At 37.1% G+C, this 24,444-nt stretch overlaps 1 protein-coding gene across 2 annotated transcripts in view; it reads left to right on the plus strand.

Moving 5' to 3' along the window:
• BICC1 (BicC family RNA binding protein 1) overlaps positions 1-24,444 on the plus strand; it is a 115,551-nt gene that overhangs the window by 32,778 nt on the left and 58,329 nt on the right. Inside the window, exons 2-3 of one of the 2 annotated variants that reach the window (XM_033004295.2) lie at positions 5,263-5,309; positions 23,234-23,303. In XM_033004295.2, the coding sequence (XP_032860186.2) occupies positions 5,263-5,309; positions 23,234-23,303 (117 nt within the window). Of the gene's footprint in view, positions 1-5,262; positions 5,310-23,233; positions 23,304-24,444 lie in introns of those variants that run through there. The other variant, XM_033004296.2, reaches the window with a different exon arrangement.

Raw genomic sequence — 24,444 nt, forward strand, 5'->3', positions numbered from 1 at the left:
ATAAGAAAACAGTATTTCCCAAGTAGCAAAGGTCAGCAAAAATTAATCAATTTGTCAGTCAGAAGTCAGTACATTGTATTAATTGCCATTTGGTTTGTGGCTTCTCTTGATTCAGCTTTGGGGACAGAGACCATTGGCAGGAGGATGGAGTGGGATCCTAAAGGAGGGTAGCAAGGCATGGCTTTCCAAAGCACATCTGGAAATCTTGTCAAAGCACTGAGGCTTTCCTGTTTCTCAGTAGAGACATTGTTAAGCTGTTGTCATTGTACACATTTAGCTGAGTTCAAGGAGTACTTTCATTGACTTTATAGCACTTTGCTGTAAAATACGCTGCTAGAAAGTTAACTACTCTTCTCCTACTTGGGTCATATTTGTGGTGCTTGGTCCTGCTGGCGGAGGAGCCTGTGGTTCTGGAGAGAACTTACAAAAAGATAGTTTTGTCTGCTACTGCTTCTTGGAGCTGTGGTTGCCTGAGCACCTTCAGCTGATATGTCAGAGCTGCCAGCGAAGTGAGCCCCAAAGACCTCCTTTCCTCTGCCCTTCCCAGCTAAGACTGAGGGGTTATTCCAGTAAATGCTACTTTTTCTACCAAGTATAAAGCTAGACCTGGTCCCTGCCATGGCTGCACAAAAAGCTGTGCCATCAAATGTAGGAGAGCAGCACAAGGTGGAAGTAAGCAGCAGAGTCTTTTTCTTTTGGTGCCTGAAAGCATTCTTATAAAAGTCTGTCTCTTCCACAACTACATGGACTTGTCTTCTAAAAACACTGTCACAGGAACTGGAGGGTACTGGGGCTCTAGTGACCTGCATCTGTAAGAAGAAAGCTCTAAAAATGTTTTTTAATCATTGTCTGAAATGGAATTTAGCGAGCCATTAAGTAACTGAACTGCACTTGTTGACATAGTATTTCTTAGAGCAGGATTAGTGATGGCAATCTAAATGCTAGGCATTAGCATTGCTGGTTAATGTTTGTTGCTAGTATGATATTTTGAAGTCGTTAATTTTGTTCGCAAAGCCAGAAATTGCAAAACTTTGTGTATTAAGAGCTGACAGCTTATTTCAAATTTAACTATGAGATGGTCTACATAGTGCCTTCCATGCAGCAGAGGTGCAGCACTGCCGGCCCCCTAAACCTTGCACAAAAGGTTTGTTCTCTTGGGTGTTCGACAACTTGGCAATGTACTGCTTCTTACAGAAAGCTTGGTTTCATTTCAAAACTTTAATTAATATTAGTAAGATTACTAAAATAATCTGCCAGGGTATGTCTGTCACATGTAAATACTGGGACCTTCTCAATATGGTATCTCAAAGATGAGGTTTATTTTGAGAGTCAGAGTTAATACTCTCAAGATTTGTTTAGAAAGGAATTGAGTTTAGGACTCGGTGACCTAGCAGACTTTTTTTCCTAAACACAAATTAACACTTGCTTTTATCTCAGTTTATCTGATTTGAGGTAAACCTCAACGATTTACTAAATTGCAACTCATTGTAGTGAATGCTGTAAAGGGTTTCCAATTTTAACAACTTCTGCATAAATTTCATAACTCTGGAATGCTTGCTTCTCTTGCCCATTTCTCTGCAGAAGGTGCTAGCTTTGTTGTTTGAACAAAATCTGTTTAGCCTTTCAGTTATGAAGGAAATGGATACATTTCCCCCTGTGTTCAACTACTCTTACTGTTTTCAGAAGTGTTAGAATTGTCTTTGCCTGCTTTGGAGAGGAAGAAAGGCTTCAGACAATTCCACGTGAATAGTAAATGTTTCGCACATGTGTTGGAAACTTCTTAAAATGTAGGTACTTGGAGGTAAACATAGGTTAAAATGTGTGTAATTGTGGATGGCATCCCAAAATTCATAAACTACTTTCTTGACTGTAACTTCTCCCCATAGAAATAAGAAAGCAAATTTTAGGAAGCAGCTAAAATAAGAGTAAACCAATAAGGTTGGTACGATGAGTTCTATTAAGAGGGAGGGCAAAAGGAAAAAAATAGCTAGAGAACAGCTAATCTAAAAGGAAACATAGTACACTGCTTCACACAGTTTATCTTAAAATTTTTAGGCATTTTTTTCTTTTATAGTGAAAGATACCATCCTAAGTGTAACTCAGTGTTTTAAGCTGCAATTTTGAGCATTTCATTTTAGCTTATTCCATGCATAATGGAGATGGTAAGGACTAGATGACCTTAATATACAAAACCTGTTTTATATAAAAAATGGTTAGAGGGCTACCTCTTCATGGGTTTAATAGTGCTGCATCATGGAGACAAACTGACAAAATATTAACATATTGCAGTATGTTGTTAATCATGTGAAGAACTGCTTTAGGGTACAGAGACCATAAAATTCAGTGTCTTTTCCAAAAAAACACCATACAGTCTTCCCTGCCTTTTCATAGATATCATGAGACCTGACAAATGGGCTATATAAAACATGCCTTATTTGCTGAAAAGCTATAATGAAAGAACATATCTTAATAGTATGGTATAACAAGTAAAACCTTTGATTATTAACTAAAGATGTTTCTCAAGTGCTGTTTGCTCCAACTTCTTCAATCTCTATACTGTTTTGTTCTGTGAACCCAGTTTAGGATGTTCTCGTTCCCTCTTGTTCTATACTTTTGCTGATTGTTAGAGTCCTTCTGTTGTGCCATGCAGTTGTTGGTGGGGCCAAGCAGAAAATCCAGTCACCAGAATGATTCAGATTAAAAATAAATCTACAATAAAAATCTTGGAATTTGCTTTGTCAGCATTCTGTGTAAATGCCCTGCAGAGCTTCACTGCTATTATCTAAGCCATCTCTTGTTTGTATTCAGTTTAGAAATAATGTATTCCCAGCTGGAACAAAATCTGTCTGTTCTCAGAACTGCAACTTCAGCCTCACATCTGTCATGTTCTCATCTCCAATTATCTCCTGTGTCCTCTGACTAAAAGCATGTTGGTCCCATGTTTCACTTGAAATAGTGTGGTGGTACTCCTCATTTCCCAGAAGTGTTTCGTAGCTATTCCTGAGTTAATGGAAAACTTGTAAAACAACGTCTATCTATGAAGTGGCTGCTGTATTCTGCTAGTATCCGTAGCTTGCAAATCTGAAAAACTGACATCTTCCCCATTTGTTTTTTCTGCTTCCAAAAAACCTTGTTCTGGTGAAACATGCACCAGTTTAGCCTTCTGACAGGCACTTGTGGGTTTTGAGGCCGAGGAAGGCTTTGTTTACTTCTCAGACTTGTTGAATTGCAGAGTCCAGAATTGCTCTGCAGCAAGATGACTGCTTGGCAGGCTTCATTCACTGCCTCTGCCCTGACTATGCTTGAGTTAAATAACATGAACTTCTGATCTGTATTAGGTTAAAACCTCTTAGTATATGCTTCTGCTGCAGTACTTAAGTTTTATTGATATTTCAAATACAGTAACATTGCTTCCTGTGGGGTAGAAAAAGTCATCTCATCCCTTTTGCCTGTATCTGCTGGGTTCCATTTGTTCTTAGGTTACGTTAGCCAAGTTAACCTTAACTTAAGAGTTTGGAATTGCTTGTGTCATTGGAGGAGTGGGGGGAGAACTAAGTACCTGAAACAGTTTTAAAGCCAGGGTGATGAGGTGACCTAGAGGCTTGTTTTGTATGTGAGAAATACAGAAAAATTGACAGTGAGCTGCTTCAGTAATCCAGTACTATTCAGGAAACTTTCCTTTGCACTTGCAGTTTCATTTGGAGGCATCTCTTTCTCCAAAGAAAAAGAAACTATCTTCTTCATAACTGGTTTGACTTACTGTGTTTTTAATTGGTTGCTAGGTCTCAGGTTGCAACACAGATAAGCTACAGCATAAGCTATATGCGAACACTTGTATCACTTCAAGTGCAATCATTTACATGAACTAAATTTACAGTTATGGATTGGAATACATGTGGGAGATAATCCATGCCTGAATTCAGATTTTGTTTTTGAAATCACTGAGTAGTTACTTGCTTCTTGTAATGTTCCAAGCTGTGTTATACCTTGATGTTTTGTTCTGCCACTGTGGTGTTATTGGCAGTTTTTGAAAAGTACTTTGAAGGCATTATACTCTGATTACAGCCTACATGTATTTAGTTATTATCCACTCTTGCTTTTGTTAGCATTTCCTTTTACGTAAATACAAATGTCCCAGTGTGACCAGTACAGCCCTTGAGTACAGAGACATGTATCTCTGGTGATGCCTGTCTTCCATGCTCATCCTCTCCGAAGCTGAGGTCCCGGGACCCCCATGCTTGGCCCCTTGCACTGGGGCAGTTGACACTGTGAGAGGTGCTGGGTGTGAGGGGGAGGGTGACATTGTCCCTTGTCCTTTCTCCAAGTAAGATTGGTGTGAAGAGTGGTTGCTGATGCCGTTTCTCTTCACAAAGTCAAGATTTTCACCTTTCAGCCTTTGATCTCCTAGGCTAAGAACGTGAAGATCTTTTAGTTTCTCACTGCTTAACAAGTGCTTCTTTGCCCACAGTTGTCAAGCCCTACCAGTATCTGTGTTCAGCCTCACTTTTAGCTTTGAATCATCTTCCTTGAACGTTGTTCTTGAATGTTCAAATGTGCTCATGCCTCTGGTTTGTACAGCAGCACCATTTCCAGTGGAAGCATCTAAGGTTGTCTTTTGTTTTGCAGCTGCAAATGAATGTAGTAGCTCATAAACATTGGCTAGTGGGAAGTACATGTTGTAAAATTTCACTGGACAGTAAGCAATTGAGAAATAAAGGAATATTTAACAGCACTAATAAATATTTAGGGTTTTGTGGTGTTTTCAGTCTCAATAAATCCAATAGCAGTAGCTCTATATTTCACTTAAATATAAAAAGAGCAGAATAGAGGAAAAGTATTTTTAACGTGAATCTGGCTTACCATAATGCTTATTCTTTTAGCTCTAATGTTTAATCTTGATATAGCAAAACTTGTGCCCCCCTAGCTTTCTTTCCTCTATTGGTAGAATTACATGGCAAAGTATGCAGTGTGAATAAATCATAAGACTTACATGACCATATTTACTTTGTAAGTAAAGTATATATTGGTATATTATAGCTCTAGTATGCAAATACAGACATCTGCTTGGACTCAATCGTTAACAAGTGACCTGCAAAGGGTTGTCCTGAGTATTAGTCAGTTGTTGGCTTTGATTGAATGCGAAAAAATTACGCAGAGTTGTAGCTTCACAGTTGCATGTACTGACTGATAATTTCTACATGTAAGCATGTATATTTTCTCCAATTTTTTTTTTTGTAACCAGATCCCACTTTTGTTTTACAGCTGCTGCAGAAGGCAAAGGGAAAAGTGGGGAAGACTTTTTTCAGAAGGTAAGAAAGGTGTTTTAAATCTACATCAGTTGACTGAGGAAAAATTAAGCTCATTTCTCATTCATGAGATCGACCAATTAAACTTAATATGCAGTTTTTATTGTATTGATGACCCTTTAAAAAAATATTTTGTCATTTAATGTGTCTACTAACCATCAGCTGTGTATAGAATGTGGTGAGGAATAGGTTCTTTGATGTATGCTACTGTTATTCGTGCACAATAACTTAATTATTCTTCAACTGAAAATGTCAGTAACTGATGTCTCACTTGCACACATGCACTGTGAAAGTTTATTTTGCTTAATAGAAGGGGGTTCATCTAGATGATGTTGTGAGGTGGTCTTAAGGTTTTTATGACTGGATAAATGCTACATCCTGTTATTGAAAAACTGACATGAAACTCATTGTGATATCGCTGAAAGCATAAATATTTGATCGAGAAATGCAAAGGCCTTTTAAGAAAGAAATGCAAAATCCACAGAGTGATTCAATAAAGTTTGTGGTTAGACAGAGGCACGGAAGGACTGGAAAAAATAGTCCTGCAGCAGCTAAACTACAAAGAGAAACATGGTCAAGAGTAATGACTTTGAAATTACTTTTGCAAAGCAACATTTATTTTTTTCAAGAATAGTGTGTAAAATAATATGTACAAGTTAAGTTAATGAAGATCTGCATACAGTATGCTAATAAAAATGAGCTGTTTTGACTTCCTGTACTACTTCATGCTTTATACTGAAATGCCTTGAAACTCCTTTTTGACTGGTGGTCTGTTAAACAAGTAGTTTGCTGTAATTTCCATGTTTTCTTCATATTTATAAGTGTTACTTCAGAAAAGGTCTCACTTTAGATGTGAGAAGAATACTTTATCCTGCACGTGGTTGTCAGATGCTTTCATGAAGGCTGTTGTGGAGGAGTATGTATACTGCCAAAATGTTTGTTTCAGGAAGTATTTTGTAGGAGTATTCAGATTATGTTGCTCTTGACTATCACAGAGTTACTTTTCTGAACATGGTGCTTGTGCTTAGCTGTCTAATATTAGTCTGCATGGAAGAGTGTGTCAGTAATTCTTAAGATTTTATCAACACGCGTGGGCTTGTTTTTACTTGCTGAAACAAAACTAAGGCATAGTAGCATATACTTCATTCTATACATCATTCATTTAATGTTTTCCACAGTTGTATAGATTTGCTCATAATTCTTGAAGTTGTGGACAAAATACTTGCTCTGTGTGGGATTGAGTGACATACGTTTGACGTGTATGTGGATACTTGATCAGTTACTATAGATATGATGGCCCTTAATTATGTAGTTATTAGTATCAGCAAAAAGTACTGTTGAGTAGGAAAGGGCAATGTGCTAGAACTTAAAGTATGTGAATAAAAGTATGCTACTTAGGCATATTGATAATAGATGTAGTGGCTATTTTGGCATTAATATATTGTCATAGGTGCATAATGATTATATAGGCACAGGATGGATGCTGCAATAGGGTAAAGCTGCTTCATTGTGACTGGCATTTTTCTTTCAGGCTCATCAACTCTATAGTTTAGATTACTGAAGTTTCTAAGTACGTACACACAATACTACAGCTAATAAAAACAGATGGAAACTATCTTCTTTGCAACTTCTCTTTTGTTCAGAAAAATCTTTGGACAGTTGCTCATAGCTTACTCACCGTCTCTGTCTGTGCAATTTCCTTTAATCAGGGTAAAGCTTTTTCCTTTCCCAAGTGAAAGAAATAAGGCAGAGTTTCTGGAGGTAAAATGAAGACTTTTCATGTGTTTCATGTTGTGTAGTGAGGAAGAAAGTGATTTGTAGCATTAGAAACACATTGCAAAGTGAGGCGGCAAGATACTTTCAGAAACATAATACAGATTTTTAAGCTATGGTAAATGCATTTTTTGAAATAGTTTTGAAAATGAGACTTCCTTCGGGGTGTGGCTGGCAGGCTTTTGCATGAAACGGGGAAGGAAAGTGCATCATTTAAGAGGCACACCAAGAAGGGAGGCTGTAATCTGTGTAAATAATGCTCTGTATAGTATTTTCTGGCAAACTCTACTCTCAGTGTACTGCAGTTACTGTTAGGTGGAAGGGGTGTATGAGGTGAAAGAAGTTCTCATGAATGCTGAAATGACAGAAGTAACGCAGCAAAGATTCAGGAAGGTGTTTCTGTATGTCAAGACATGGAGACCAAGAGGGAAGAGAGGAGGCTGGCACGGGAGGGAGTGAAACAATATCATCTTCTTGCAGATGGCTCTGTAAGTGGCTGCTGGGTCTTGCTTGGTGGCTGGTCAGTGGGGACAGCACTCAGTTCTTTATTGGCTTGCCCTCAGGAGGAACAGAAGTTGCTCATACGCGGTCTGAGCTGGGCTTGAAGTCAGGGACTCAGCCTGGATTGCTAAAATACATACAGTATGCTCTAACAGATCTCTCATGCTTCTAAAGAAAGTTAATACCAGGTTTTGGTGCTAAATAGCCTTTTACTGGTCTTCAAATGTGAGCAAGTGGTATTACTTTCTTGGATTTTCATAATTAAGCACACTCTCAGTGGATGTGAACTGCTCCTATCAACTTTTAACTTTTGAAGTTTAATAATAACAATTTATATGTCAAAATGCATTACTTCACTGAGCAATTTAGGAGAAACAAGCACATGTTCTGCAGTTGCTGGTGGTTACAGAATAAGCCCTAGTTCTTGGCTGCAAAGGGCAAATGAAGCTAGTATATCTACCCTGTCACGGTAGGGAAGGTCAAGTGATGAAGTGCCCCTTCCTTTGCTCCTGAATTGAAGTGAAAAGTAGATAAATGTTTATAGATAGTATCACTTCAAAAATTCTGAAGACTTCAGCATACTGTATTCTAGTAATTCTAAGTTTTAGTATTGCTTTAAACGGGGGAAACCTAACATAGTCTAATGCAGATTTTTCAAAACTGCTGGGAGCTGCTAATAATTTGGCAATAAATAAATAATGTGATAGTTTTCTCTCTAGAGCTTCTTGATCTGCAGTTCAGTGATAGGTAATCTTAAGTAAACATGGATTGGTTTGCTCTTGTGTTACATACTATTTAGGTAAAAGATTTTTGTGGACCTTGCTCTATATATTACCGTCCTAATTTATTCCATGAGAGTAATACATAGTATGAAGATATTACTTGATCTGAAGCCTATTTTCAGTTGATGGTGGAATTTTTCCATTGAGTTCTATAACATCTGGTTCACGCCTCATAAGCAAGCAAGGCCCTTCCCAGACAAAGCCGGGACATTGTTCCAAGGAACGTATAATTTATGTAGCACTGTAGATATGCATGGCACTGTTATATAAAATGTAAGAAGGTGGTGGGTGTCTGCCCTGAACTGTTCATAATCCAAAACAGATGAGGGTCGGCTGTGTGACAGAGGGGAATTTAATGCATCATTTCTGTGTGCTTTTAGTTCTTGTGTCATCAAGCCTCTTTTTTTCTTAAACATTTGGAAGTCTTAATGCTGCTGATAACCTCTCACTCTGAAATTTCTCAGGGTAAGAATGTACATCTAGCCTTTTCATGGGACTGTCAACAATATGGTGGGCGATAAGTGAAGGTTGTGGGTTTAGCAGAAATTGGGTGGAGTTCTTGGGCTAATGTGGGACTGCACGTGCAGAAGTTAGTGACTGGAAATGATACGCACATGGTGCTCTGCCCAAGTGCTTGACTCTAGGTCAGATATAAACTGCTCATTTCAGCATAATTCAGTGTGTGTGTGTGTGTGTGTGTGTGTTAGTCATGGGCTTTTGGAGTATTTCTGATGGAGCTCCTCAGCTTTTCCTGGTGTTCAAGAGTTTATTTGCACAATTTGGTGTTGTGGAAAGCACAATATGCTACTAGCCAGTTGTAACTTGTGGGTTTTATTGTTTCTGAATGATTGAGATTATTTAGGTTTTGTGGGATGGGGTTTTTTTTTCTTTGAGGTCGTCTTTAGTTTTGTGTTGTATTGGGTTTTTCTGCCTTGTTTTTTAAACCAAAGAGAAATGGCTTTTGTAGGAATGTATTAATTTGCACAGTTGCAGATACTTCAGGTTTTCTAAGATGTCACTGGACTTAGGCGAAATGTGTGTTTAAATGCTCGTGCTTCTCTTGACTGCAGACCCTGTTATTCCCTGGAGTGGATCATGCTTGGAAGTGTGAAGATGCAAATGGGCAAATGTTTGATGCGTGTACCAAAATCTCTTCTGCTAATGATTAGGGGTTTAGGATTGTAAAGGAGGACTAGTGTTTTCTTAATTCATTTTCCTTTCCTGTCCTTACATGTAACAGGTTTCATCTGTAACTTCTATAACGTCTTATTTTATTAGAAAAGTAACAACTGAAAAGATACTGAGGCCATGTATATGGAATATACATATAATTGGAAGCAGTATTTTGTGAAACCATCCTTTAAAACGAGTTGCTCTTCCAATGTAGGCATTGGAAACACTAGCAGCAAGAGATTTTTTTAAAAACAAAAACAACCAAACAAAAAAATGCAGTTATTTGAAGACATGAAAAATAGGTATATCTAATTGCCTCTTTAATAAACTTCCTGTTAAATTCCTCTTCTGTATCCAGTAGTTATTAATGAAAGTACATTACTTGTTATTTGTTTAGGAGGCTCTGGCAGCAAAAGCAGTAAGGAAGATGCCTCAAGCCCTGCTTGTTTATCTGCGTCAATAAAAGAGCTTGTTTTGCAACATCCTGTGTTTTCACTTGTATCTTGGAAAAATACTTGTTGGGTTGATCTGGGGCAAACCTTGTAACTTTGCAAAATTCTTTTGTGACTCTATTGATACATTGTTTATGTATACATTAGTGCTTTTGTAAGTATAGTTAATATATACTGATAGAAATAAATTTAATGAAAAAAGTTATCTTTTTCTGTCTGCAGTAGGTCAGGCTGCAAGTTTGTTGGACTTCATTTTTAATCTCTGAATGTGAAATGTGGAGGTAGAGCTTCCAATGTGAATGGCTTAGGGCATTTTAAGGCAATAAAAAAAAAAAAAATTGTCCTGAGAATAAGGTGTTTCAGACTGATTATCTATGTTCAGCAGGAACTTCTGAAGGCCTTTTCATGTGTCTTCATTCATGACTTCTCTCAAACTACTGACTTAGTTTCCCTAAAGCTATATTCCCATTTCTGATGGCAACTTCAGCTAAGTGTTGCTTCCAGTGCTATTTATCTTGCTCATGAGACGTAGTGTGTTCATGGTGGCTAGACAAAACCCATGATAATGTATGTTTTAACCACAGGAGTAGTTTTGAACTGTAGAAACTGGTTCCACACCTTCCACTTTTTCTGGGTAGAAATCAGTATCTGCATTAGTAGTAAAATAACCTCTTGATGTAAAGTTTGGCTCATAGCATGTGACAAGGATATATTAAGGCCATATGTTCCCAGAATTTGCTTGAAACGCCTGGCTGTGCTAGGCTGTGATGGGAGCACTGGCGTGCGCTTCTAACTTACATTAAGCTTCCTCTCATTTAGCTTCTCAGGAAAAGGAAGCGACTGCTCGGAGAGGGTGGTATGGATTAGAGAGTTGAAAGACTGTCAGTGGCAGTCAGCACTTGCAGGAAATCTCGAGATTGAGAGGATTGTCTCCCTTTTGGCAAAACCACACCCAGTGGAAAGGAGACTGTTTAGGTTGGATCAGTTTCTCTAAAAAGGTAAATCAAGAATGCTTACTTAACTTTTCGCTTAGTTCAGGCAGAGCTAAGAGGTGGGAAGGCTTAATTTTTGTGGAAAACTGCATCTGTCATGTCTCTATAGCAATGATTCTGTGAAGAGACTGGAGTAATGACAAGGGGGTTTGTTTGCCTGGGTTTTTTAATTATTATTTATTTCATGTTTAGTTTCTTCTGTGTTGCTTCTGATACAATGGGGACAATCTTGAGAGTCTACCTGTAATATGAAAGTGCTCTCTGATGGGCCTAATCCTTTAAGTGCCATTGCAGGTGGAAGTCTTTAAACAGCAACTGTCTTTGCTGAAATGCTTGTAAATAATTTCCTTGACCAGAAATAGTGGGAGTTTTGATCCTGTAGCATTATATTGAGTGACTCCACATCACTGCTTGGAGTTTGGTCTGAGTTCCAAGTGAATCAATGTTTTAGTTGATGATGAGGTTCCATTTTACTTCTTCCTATTCCTTTACTTAACATCTTGTGCAAGATACATTGCATTGTAAAGCAACAGAGAAGGAGCAATTTGTCAGCACAGTCTTGGAGATTCTTAATCCTTTTCACTCTGAAAGTTAAATCCTGTCTTAAAATAGAGGAGGGATTTTGGTCTTCAGAAATACTTGTATTCTTTTCTTTGTAGAAAAAAGGAATTAAGAACGAGGGGGTGAGTATCAGAATGATAGAAATAAATAATACTCCGGGTTCCTGATTTGTAGGGAGGGGACTCACTGCTTCTGTTTTTGAAGAGAAGAGTTGGCTGCATATTGGTGTTTCTAATGATGTACTGTGGGGGCTTCACTGTTAAGTAGTATTTTCTTCTTACATAAATTTCCCCTTTATTATTTGTGTAGAATTCATTCATACTACGCAAGCAGATATATTTATAGCTTTTTTTTTTTAATGCTTAGATAACGTCTTTACGTTTTTTAGTATGCTTTCAGTCATTTATTTAAAAAGAAAGTCTTACCTGTGGCCTTTGATTAATATTTCCATTGAGGGTGAGGAAAACATTCAAGCCAAGTAAGGGAAGGACTTTAAATGTTTCTCCGTGGGTAAGGGCATTTGATTGGTAGAGTTTTCTTCTCACTTAACTTTATTTGCTGTATTTGTAAATTAAGTACAAAGTTCTGTACATGTTATTGTTACAGGAAGTTCACTTTAGTGCAGTTTCTGGACTCAGCAACAATACTCCAATACTTGCTTGCTTAAACAAGACCTTTGTTGTAAGAATTATCTTTCCCAGTTAATTTCAGGTAGATTGAAGGTTAAAATGATGCAGTGTGTGTGTGTGTGCATGCATGCATGTGTTCTCTTCCCTTCTAAGCTAAAAATGCCTTAATAGAGAATGAAACAATATAAATCCCAAAGACATATCCACATAGGTGGCTTTCCCCAATTCTCTCTTTACTGGTTTAGAGCTTTCATTTGTAACCTGAAAGTTTGAGTTGTAAAGATGATGTGCTACCTTTAAAAAATACCTAATTATCAGATTATATGTAAAGGCAATAAAGTATTATCTGCTGATACCCATTGATCAAAGCTATGAATAAATGAATACGTGGCACATGATGTTAACCTGGTCCTTTAAATTTAGCTTTAGTACCTCTTCATCCTGCACATGCTTGCCTTAATTCTTGATAAAGTCATTAGGAATAGCTGTGAATACCTAGTGAAGATAGTAAGCTTGTTTAGAGTTAATCTGGGCTATGACACTATCCTTGACAATAAACAGCCTGCTTGCTTCTTTGTGGAAGTCTCAAAGTCTGTACATGCAGACCACAAAATTATTGGTCATGAGAAGTTGGAGGAAAGCATGTCAGTGTTTTGCTTAGTTTGACATGAAGCTGTGTAGAAGTATGCGAATGGGAAAAGGTCTTGTCTTATTTCTGTTGCCTGTTTATACCCGAATCTTAATTAGTTGGAAAATTCAGAAATACTTCAAATGTTTTTATGCGGTTATTTTGGCATTTTAAAAAGTTAACTTAAAATAAAAATCAGTTTAGCAAAGATGGACAAATTAGTATGTGCAGATCAAATTCCTGCGGTATTGAAACAAATGTCTTGCAGTAGAAGCATGAAAAAAACATGTATGGCAGTACTGAACCTTACCCATACAGGATATGCCATATGATATTCTCTAAGATATAAATACTATCCTTTTCCAAGACAGGTAAAGTTAGGGGAGAAGAACTAAAAAAGTAGCCACATCCAGTTAATTTTCTGAAAATGTGTTGGGGGTTTCTGACAGTTGGACTACAATATATGAAAATCAGGTCCCAACCCTCCAAGTGACACATGCACTCATGTCCTCGCACTTGGCAAGGCACTTCTTTCATGATACTCCTTCCTGTACAGAGACCTACACAATTGGGACTTGATCCTTGTCTTCCCTATTCATTGTTTCATTGTGTATTTTTTAGGTAGTTACCACTTACATGTAAACTTATAGTACTGACAATCTAAATTAAGAACAAACTTTTTAAAGGTTTTTCTGTGTTTTATAGTTTGAATTCTCCCTGTGTCACCACTCTGTGTAGGAGATGGTTCTTCTGCCATGCAGGAGCACAAACTGCAAACTCTAATTGGTGTTTCAGTCTGGGCTGCACAGGTGCCTCAGGGCCGTCTGCTACTGCTTCTGCTCAGAAAGCACCCCTCGCCCTTACCTGCAGAAAGGTAGCATTAATACTATGGAGTCACCGTACTGCCTTCTTTCTAGAGTAGTAGTTGTGAACAGTGAATTCTAGCTTTGAATTTTATGTGTTAGACCGCTTAGGGGGGAGGGGGAGTGGATCATACCAAGGCTTGGGATAGGAATCCTTTGCTATACCTGCAATGTAGGCCAGACTTACAAAAAAGCTATGCCCGTCTTTGGGCTAAGTTTTGTCATCTCCTCTTCTTTAACTTCTTGCAGGCCCCTATTTCCTCACCAAACCCAGTAGTCCTTGATGCTCAACCATTGTGTTCTGGCTGTGGCATCTCAAGCACTTATCCAGGCCTCGCTGGTTTTAGAAGCTGAATTCACACTGTCTGTTCCTGGGTAACTTCACACAATTCCTTTTTGTGTCTTGTTCTTCCTTCCCATCCTTGTTCTTCCCCTGCTTTCTCCTCCCACTCAACTCTGAAACACAACAAACCATTAAATATAATACTACTTCTGATTCCAGCTACACCCATTGCTCTGTTCTTGCTGCCAAAACTCATGTTCAGGGATTAGTCATCATCTCAGATACTGCTGCTTCACCACTTCTGCACTGGAGGAAGAAATAAGGATCAGCCCATGTAGAAATTTACTTCTCTACTGTTATTTTTCAGCTCGCGTCTTCTCCTGCTTACATAGAATATTGCATGTTTTTAGTTTTCATGTAAATGATATTCCATGTTTCAAATGAACAAGCTTACCCTTATAGTTTATACTGCTCTAAATGCATACAGAGTGAGGGAGCCACAGTAGTAAAATACAACTTCTCTGAAAGCAGAAGACGCAAGATGAACATTTTGTGTCTATGAAACAAAATATTCAGAAACTGGCAATTTGTGCGAGTTTGTTTTTATTAGGCATCCTGAGGTTTGATTTTAAAGTTGTCACTTGTCACCATTTGGTTAATACTGAGTTAGGTTGTACATCTAATGGTTTCATTTTCTAAAATGAAATGCTCATTTGGATGTGAAAAAAAAATTTAATGAGTGAAATCTGCAATACTGAATTTTGGCTTTTTGTGAGAGTTAGTAAACTGAATAACTAATCCCTTTGCGCTAGTACTCTTGCCTTCTTAATTACAAGCAGATTTTGCTTCAAAACTGTGACTGTTTATGTTGAATTTATTTCGTCTGTGTGTCTCTTTTTCTAAGAAAGAAAAATGTGTTTGTCAAAATTAAAATAAAGCTGCTGATCAACTGGAACTCCAGACTTATAAATATGTGCACAGGCGCAGCTTTCATTACGGTTTTTAAAGCTGTGTTCGGAGTGCAAGCTTATGCTTTTTGTATTCAGTTTGATTTAGAAACACTTGAGTTGCCTGTTCACTTTTTGTGGCTACTTGGTTGAGTTGGCGCACTTGATTTACGGAAACTGGACATTGTAGCAGAAAGCGTAAGTATCAAATGCAGCTTCTGTGCATTTGTAAATGATGGTGGGTAAGGACCTGCATCTGTCTAAAAATGGGTATTTGTGTCTACTACCAAGCCACTTTACAGATGTTGCTGAGATTAAGGCAGTACTGCATGGCAGTTTTATAAGAATTAATTTCACTGCTTATTTAGGATTGTTCTAGGTGTAAAGGGAAATTAACAGGCACTGAATCAGGACAGTGTTTATCTTATTGTAAGATAAATGTGATCAGACCACTTTATCTCTCATAGTATTTCCAGGTAACTACTGAATTAATTTTGCATCCTGAAGAATATTTTAGGTAAGACTTGAAAAAACAAATGATCAAAAATCTGTATCAGGTGGTGGATGATATAGCATAAAGTTCCATCATGTGTTAGTCTCCTTTTTGAAAGAAACCTGGCTTTGGTGTGGTTTTGATGCTTAAAAAAAATCCTGACTTGTTACACCCTTTGTTTTTAAAGCTCACTTCATCATTCAAAACCATACTTACAAAGCTTTCGCAGTCATTTCAGCTTAAGGTTATTTATCCAGCATTGTGATTTAACCTCACTGCTTAAGTATTTTCAACTTTATTCTTTAAACAGTGTGCTCCCTGTGAATAATTAAGCAATAAAAATATATCTGCAAAAGAGCAAAAAGATATGCAGCAGCATTGAGGAATCAGTTGTGCTGGGAGAAGTCGGGGTAGGTGTTCATGGCAGGATTCTTCCTACCGGCGGAGCTTAGTAAAATATCAGCGTAATACTTGGCTTGCTTTCTTGCACCCACAACAGTAGTGACCTGACTGGGATCTTCAGAAAGAGTGTAACTTTTTATGATAGTAAAACGATCTTCCCAGTGATACTCTATGTTTATGGAGAATTTATTTGTCAAGTTTTGAAAGGCCATTACCATGGTACTACCTTTTCTATTACTACTGATATTCCTGTATTTCATTTTTTTTCTCTGCTGTCTTGCACAGTTACTTTCATCTTTGTCTTCATAAAATTGATGGAACAGTTGAGGACTGGGGAAAAATGGTTCTCAGAAAAGAGTCCCATTGAAAGTGAGGATGGATACTGTGGTGTAACAAAACAATCAATCACCTTTCAGCAGCTGTGTATGAAATATTTCTGGGGCATGAGTGATCCTTTATAAACTTAGCGAGCTACGGTAATACATAAAGAATTGCTGTTTTCTTTAATGTGATGGAGATTCAACTTCAAAACCAGATTACCAAACATCTACTTAGAGAATTTCTATTATCATGACTTTCATGTAAAAAATACTTTTTCTAGTTCTCTCAGTCCTTGTCCTACCCTCACACATTGGGTTTTCTCCTATGCAGCAATTCTGAACTGCATACAGTTAAACTGAGAAGCACTTCTTTCTTAGTAATACATGTTAGGGGTGGTTTCTGGTTCTGAGCGCTTTAAAGTTCTTACCTTATGTCAGTGAAAAAAGGGATATTTATTGATGCTTTGTTGAAATGGAGACTAGGAGCCATCTTGAGCTTGCAGATGCATTTGGTTCTGAAGTTCCAGATGGACATGTTGCCAATAGTAATTCCCTAGAGGTGCTCTTACATTGGCTGCTCCAAGGTGTGCTCATGAAATATAAATGAACAGTGTCTATCCTGCATTTCTAGTCCCTAACCAAGATCCACTTGATGGAGAACTGGATCCTTGCAATTTTTTTTTTTTTTTTGTTGAGTGGGGGGGTGGGAGGCTGTGAAGGGGAGAGGGCAGGGATAAGGCAACTGATGCAGCTGAGCTATCTATATTTTGTCTCAGACTTCAATGTGGTTTTACTATTCCTTTATAAATCACAGTAGTTTTCCCCTTCTTTCCCATTTGCTTTTGCCCTTGACTTATGTTAGCATTACATCAAACTTTTTCCAGTTTTAAAATTCTTACTGATTGGAGAAATTGCATCATCTTTGGTCACACTTTTTTATCTTGTTGGAAGATGATTTTATATGAAGAAATGCTTCTGTAAATGTGTAAACATAGGGTTGAGAATAACACGAAGAGTGACTCTAAAGATAATTCAGAATATAGTTTGGGCCCTGTCTTGATTGTATGCTTTGTGGGAAGTATTTTGTATGTGTATTTTGTTTGTTTTGTGTGTGTCTGCACACAGAGGCAGTTTCTGAGTAAAAACAGAGATCTGGAAGGATAACACTGTTTTCCCCTTTAGTGTCCTTTTTTTGCTTTGTCACTTAACCTGCTGAAGACTTGCCCCCAGTATCCCAGAGGGATGGATCACTTCTAGAAGGGTTAATTAAGTTAGAAGCATCACTGCTTGGTTCCCTCCCCTGCTTCTCATCCGTCTCCGTTTTATGTTGCCTGGAGACAATAATTTTTTATTTTCATGGATATGATCACCTGTAGTTATTCAGCTTTATTTTCTTCTGTACAGTTTACCCAACTGCTCTGCTAAAATACTTCATGAAGGAAGTTCAACTACCACTGTTTGTCACCAGACTCAAGGATAGGATTTGCAGTCTGCTTGCAAGAAATGGAGCGTAGTCTCTGAAATATTCCAAGTAGCAAAGATGTTAGGTGATCTCTGAGGATTTGTGTTGTTTCATAGTTGAAAACAGGGTACTGCTGCAGTAGTACAAATGTTTAAGTATAAACGTGTAGTGTCGTTGATGTCTTCGATCTAAACCTAGGTGTTTCTGTTTGTTTTTAACCTGCACAGAGGAAATCCCAGGAAAACTGACAGCAGAAAATCAGCTAATTAAAGCATGGTGTGAACAGATAAATAAAAAACACCTGTGGACTTCAAATCTGATTTGTTTTCTAGGGTTTTTAATAGCACAAAAAATTCAGGGTATCTTCAAAACGTAGTATTGTGAATATTTTTAAAAAAACGTTCTTACGTATAGATTGATAAACATGTACCTGTTGTAAATATATTTAAATGATGTATTCAGAAGATTTCTAACACCTATGCTTATTCACTGTTTAAGTATTTTACATGGTAACAATGGGGTATGTATCTCCTGTTGTATTAAGCAAGACTAAACTGAGGAAGCTAATTCCTCACACTGAAAGAGATGGTTTTTCCATTGATGAATTAACAAGCTGGCTTTTTTTTTTTTGACATTACGCATGCAGTTTTGAGAGTTACTTCTGTCATTTCAGTTGGAATGAGCTTGTTGAGAAAACCAATTGCAGTAACTCAGTCACTGATAGATGCAGGTTCCTTTAACTCAGAGTGAAAGGAGAAATGGCTAACAACTGAGGCAGAAATGGCCAAGTTGCACAAATCCCAAAGGTGGGAAGATCAGAAATAGGTAATTTAATTACACTAACTATAAAAAAATAAGGCTTGAATTTACTGTGCTTGTTTTAAATGAAGACAGGTCTGTTTGGTATGTTGTTCTTTTTCATCTACTGCATGTAAAATATTTCCTTTGAATTCTGAAATGCTCGTGGGCTTTTGGGGAGTTTTGGTTGGTTGGTTTTTTGCGCTCAGGGCATTCTAATTTCCATCCAAAATCAGCTAAACAAAAATTACAGTGTAAGAAAAAAAAAAATTCTTACTGTCTTAATGTAAAAACTCCCTGCAGTACTTAAACTATAAATTTTTCAAGCTAGAATACAAGGAAGCCAAAACATTTTCTTCCAGCTGCCTTACAGCTAGATGTTTTGTTTTGTTTTTCTTGAAGGCCCAATGATTTGCAACTAGAGCCAGATTTTTTTAGGGTCAGCACACAATCTTATTTGTTTTCTTGGTATCTTACAGTATCTTGTCATCTTCTGTATGTTCTCCACTAAGAATAGTTTACATATCTTGGCTACCTTTACACTACAGTTTCTCTTGGGGAAGGGAGGAAGGGAAGATGTAGAAATATAATTTCTTAGGGTTTCCCCCATTTTGAGAAGAAGCATGAGGTTATTTACTATGGGATTAAATCTTGCTGCCAAATATACCTGCTCCCTTTGGTCAGTTGATCCCTCAAGGTGAGAAGAGTACTGATTAGTATAAACCCTATCATTTAACATGAAAAGAAGAGAAGCCCAAGCAGAGGTGCTATTCCACAGAGATCATACATGCTGATTTAGTCATCCCTAGGCTGAATTTCTTCTAAATGCTTTGTAGCAAAAGTATTTATAAAATTAAAGTAAATGTATTATATCTATAGTACTTGTAAAGTGAGTTCTGTTTTCTGTTTTGCTCATTTGAGAGCAATACTGCTATTTTCAGGGTATGTGGCATAGCAGTGAGTTTTCACTAATAAAACTATTCTATTGCAGCATGCAGTTGCAGCGTGTATGGAATGATTCCAAATTTGTTTCAGAAAAAAAAAAATGCTGGCAAGTAAAACTGCCTAGGTTAGAATGGTTAAAACAGAACTAAAAGTTGATGCAGCAGTCATCTGCACTATGCAGTTTTACTGTCACAGTTTTCAACATCATCCTTACCTTAAAGTTTAACAGCTATAGTAAAACCTCATTTTCTTATTTGCTACATCTTTGTGAGACTCCTGCTGTTAAAACAAATACAGTACATAAATAACAAAACATATACAGTAAATAGTTGAAAAAGCAAGTAATATGATTTAAACTCTCCTTAAGGATTCCTATGAAAGCCCTGATTTCTCAAAAATAAAACCACAAGTTACTCTCAATTGTAACTTTTTCAACAGTTAACATTCTCAAATTGTTTCACAGGCAAGATAGCTTATTTTTACTGGTGAAAAAATAAGTGCTGCAGCAAAACCATGTTATTTTTTTTCCTATGTAATATGTGGTTTTCAAAATTGTGGAAATTATTATTATTGCAATCAGCTTGGAATTTATCAAAGTTTACTGCTTGGAGTTGAAAGCCAGCACATATTCTGAACAGTTTTATACTTCAATAAATGCATTTCATCTAAATGCATCCAAACTTTTTTTTTATGTCTAACTGCCTAAGACAGGAGATAAACTTGTCTTTGTAGTGACCAAACAGATTTTTCTTTTTGGTCTAGTGTGGTAATTTTTAGTATGGCATTCTCAAAAGAGCTTAAGGATATTAGATGGCCAAATCTCAGTGGCTGGCAGTCAGACTTCTTTTCCTTTGAAGATCTCATAGGCATCTTTCTTGTGTGTCCCCAGAATATGTACATCTCTGAAGTTGTGGGCTTTCATTTTGTTTTGGTTTAGCATGAGAAAGGGAGAGGATTTAATTTCTTTAAGGCATAAGTCTCCAAACTTCAAGAGGGTAATGGACTGATGGGATGTAACACTTGTCTTGAATGACATTCATTCACTGCTCTTCTGTCTCCTTTCTTGTGATTCCTGTTATGTTGGATCTTCTTTAACTAAGTCCTGTACCATTCTCTGCTTTAGCATCTCCTTTCTCCTTTCAGCTAATGCTTTCCTACTTGCTGTGTATTTCATTGCCTGTTGCACAATTAAGAATAATCCTGACCCAAAGCCTTTGATCAGACACAAGTGCATTCTTTGAAATAGCTTTTTTTTTTTTTCTCATCTGGATTGGAACATTGTGAAAAGTATGTGTACATTGCTGATAGAATTTCAACCTCCTGGAAATGCCTTATTTCAGCTGTAACTTATTATCCAATAGTTGCTGAAACCAAAAATATAGTATAATGAAGTCTGGCTGACACTTTCAGTTTTTCCACGTAGTGTACTAATCTGGAAGTTGTTGTGGTGTCCTGGGGATTTGCAAGTAGAAGATAAGAATTAAGAACTGTTAGAGAAGTCTGGATTAGTTCTGAATAATACTATTATGGAAAACTTATTGGTATTGTAGTTTTGTTTTTTTTTTAATGCATTCATTTTTTTCTTGGAAGTGTATCTGCTAATTATTCTGGAATTTTATTTTTTTTGTTATTGCTTATGCTTGTTGCAGATGACTAAAAGTATTACAATGTACTACTTTGCTTAATTCACCCCCCACACTCCCCCACACTCTCATTTTGGTGAGATTACTTTTTTTGGATAGTATCTGCTTTTTGTGTATTGTAATTCTCATTTGTATCAGCAATCAAAAACACAATGATGTTTTTTTTTTTTAAGTCCTCCTGAGGATGTTGAACAAATATTCTGTATACAGAAGGAACCAGACCCTGAGAGTTGCCATCTGAAAAGCTCTCTCCATTTTCTTTCCTACCTCTTTTGTCCTTACAGCAATCAATTATTCTTTCAGTTCTTCTGATTTAAGGGTTTTTCTAGCTTACAACCTAAATTTCCATTAAGCACTTGTTTACTTGTTACCATTACATACATTAAATAATCTCCTTAATACTTATTACCCCCCTATGTATTTTTACATAGACTCAGTATCTAAAACAGTACAACCCAGCAGACGAAGGGAAGTGTATATTCCTGTCCACTCAGTTACTTCAAGGCTGCATATGGACTGCTTTGTCCAGTTATGTTGCCTTCAGCTCAAAGATCCTGACAAGTGGGAGTGACTCCAGTGGGCAATCAACAGGTTGATCAAGGGCCTGGAGCAGTTGACGTACAAAGAGAAGCTGAGAGCAGGGTTTGTTCAGCATGGAGGAGGTGAGGTAGAAGAGGGATCTAATAGCAGTCTTTACCCTCTGAGTGATTAGATGGCAGATAGTCAGGTTCCTCCTAAAAGGGCACAGGTAACAACAGCCAGAGGTTGAGCAAAGGAAAACCCAACCAGATATGAGAAAATAACTTCTCGGTAAAGGTGGCCACACACTGGAATAGGTGTGTAGAGAGGCTGTGCAATCTCCTTCCTTCGAGGTAATAAGAGCTTGATGGGCAAAGCCTGAACAACTTGACTTAATTTTGTACTTGGCCCCACTGTGATCATGAGGTTGGACTTAAATGAATTCCTGGAGTTCCTTTCTTTGAAACCTCTTCTGTAATTCTAGGACCCCTTCTAATCTACATTAGTCAAGCAGAGCAAACTGATTGCTCCTAATCTCTTTTATAATAAGCTAATGAAATTTTCAAAGGAGGACCCTTTTGCTCATTGCTGTACAAAACCTTGTCCATGCATGTATGGACCTGGACAATTTGTTCCAGGTGAGAATTTATCAAGACCTTCTATAATCAACATCTTATAAAAAAAAAAGTCTTATCTGATCCAGACCAACATGGTATTGAACAGATATGTTTTCTTGGCATCCTACAACCATCTTGTTCTGGGTTAACATGGGCAGATCTTTCTCATTTCTTCAGGTCTTCGCGATGATGACATTCTCACTTCCTACTCATGATGATCAGATACTCTTATTTCTCAAGTGTGAGAGGTATGATCTCATCATACTTATTGATGAGATCTCAATATAAGCGAGTTCTTTAGTCTCAGTAGATATGCCCAGCATTTCATGGAACTGAATTCCATTTCTTAAGTATGAAGTCTTCCGTGTCCTTCAGTTCATTCTGTATTATTACTAAGTGTGTTAGTGATGCACTGTAACTCTGGGCCAGTATTAGATTTCAGTATAATATGCCTATGGCTGGTGGACTTACTATAACAGAGATGGCAATAGAATGAGAGTCTATGCTCAGCCAAATGTCTACATGGATTTCAAAGTATAAGTGTGTGTGTGCGCGTAGGCTTTTTCCCCTGTTGGCTAGTTGTAGATTTAGAAAGAGGTTGCACACTGTGTTGTAATACATGTTGTCAAATCTCTACTATGAACTGCTAAACCAAGAATTTAAATATTTGAAGTCTGGTTAGGCTTACAATGAAAAGCTGTGTTCAGGTAAAAGTAGAGGCAACAATAAACAACCTATGAAGGCAAACCACTGTCTCTTGACTTACAGAGACTCAGAAGGACTTGACTTCAATTTGACAGGCTTTACTTAGAAGCCCTTTTACAATAGCTAAAGAAACTTCTTTATTGAATTGAGAAGCTTTGAAATTCCCTCTGAGATGGACCTAGAGCACACTGTAGCTAGTAGTGGTCATTTGAACTTCATGGAAACTGTTGAGTGTCTTGGTTTGCTCTTTGGATTTCTTTTGAATAATCAGAACACAGCTCTACTTGTGACCAGACAATAACTCCTCTCAAGAAAACCAGAAGAGTAGTTAATGACTTGTGCTATTCATAAGTAATAATAGTCAACAGATTTGAAAATGGTAAACATAATTTTTATAGAACTTTTGACTTACTCTTTCATAAACGCTTTCTTTTAACAGATTATGGAAGAAACAAATACACAGATTGCTTGGCCATCGAAGTTAAAGATTGGAGCAAAATCGAAAAAAGGTATTTGGTTTGGTTCTTTTTATGGGGTGAGATTTGTTGTTACAGTAAAACCACAGAACAAACAATTCTGCCTTTAGAATCACAGTATCAATACTGGACACCTGAAATATTTTCATTTCAGTCTACTATTTTTATAAGAATTCCCGTTAAAGTTATTTCGGCTTCATATATGTATTTGATGTACAAACCCATTTTAAGTATCTTGCACTTAAAGTACTTTATTAACAGTACTATTATACTTACTGTTTTTAGCATGTGTGCATTCTTCTGTCTAATTCTGCATCTAATCTGAACAATTTCTTTATTTTACAGCAGCCAAAGTCAGTTAGTCTTTCTGGTAACATTGTAGATTAGTGGGTGTTCTGTGAGGTTTTTTATTTGTTTGTGTAGAGTACAAAAATGTGTGCTGGTTAAGCCCAGTTAGAACAATATATACTCATTGTGTCTCTGACAGAGACAGTCTGCATGCTTTTTTGGTTTCTTTAAGAAACCTAAGTAGAGCTGTTTCTTAGGAATGGCCAGTATTATGTGGTTTAAATTATGCTTCTTTTGGAAGTACAGCCTATTAATGCGAACCAAGTATACAATCTGGAACATCTCTTTGTGAAATAAGCCTTCTAGATCTTAAAGAATCATAGCTATGACTGAATGAAAGTAATACTTAATTCCTCTTCTGCAAGAATAATGAAATTGGGAGTGATTTTTAACATTGCATATATTTCTGTTCATGCTGGTACATATTAAAAATAAAGAAAGTGGAGTTCAAATAATTTGTCTGTGTCATATTTAGAATGTGTAGGTGGATATGTGGGCTGGCAATGTTTTGTAGATAAAGGTTTCATGCAAAGAAAAATACTCTCCTTAGAAAGGTGCAGGATTAATAACATTTTTACAGTGTAAACTGAGATTCAGTCTCTAAGGTGCTTTCCCACATGGTATTCAAGTACAAATGTTGTTGGCTTTGTTTTTTGATTTTTTTTTTTTTTTTTTTTTTTTTCCTCACTTGTATGGAAAAAGAATCTCACTTGAGAGGAAAAGTGGGAAAGGAATTCAGACTGGAAAAAATGCAGGTGTCATGTATATATAGTCATATGTGGAACTAATGTTTATAGTAATGCAGGAGTGACAAGGTCTCTGTGCA

Source organism: Tyto alba, unplaced genomic scaffold, assembly GCF_018691265.1.
Source record: "Tyto alba isolate M040663 unplaced genomic scaffold, T.alba_DEE_v4.0 Super-Scaffold_1, whole genome shotgun sequence".
NCBI classification, from domain to species: domain Eukaryota; kingdom Metazoa; phylum Chordata; class Aves; order Strigiformes; family Tytonidae; genus Tyto; species Tyto alba.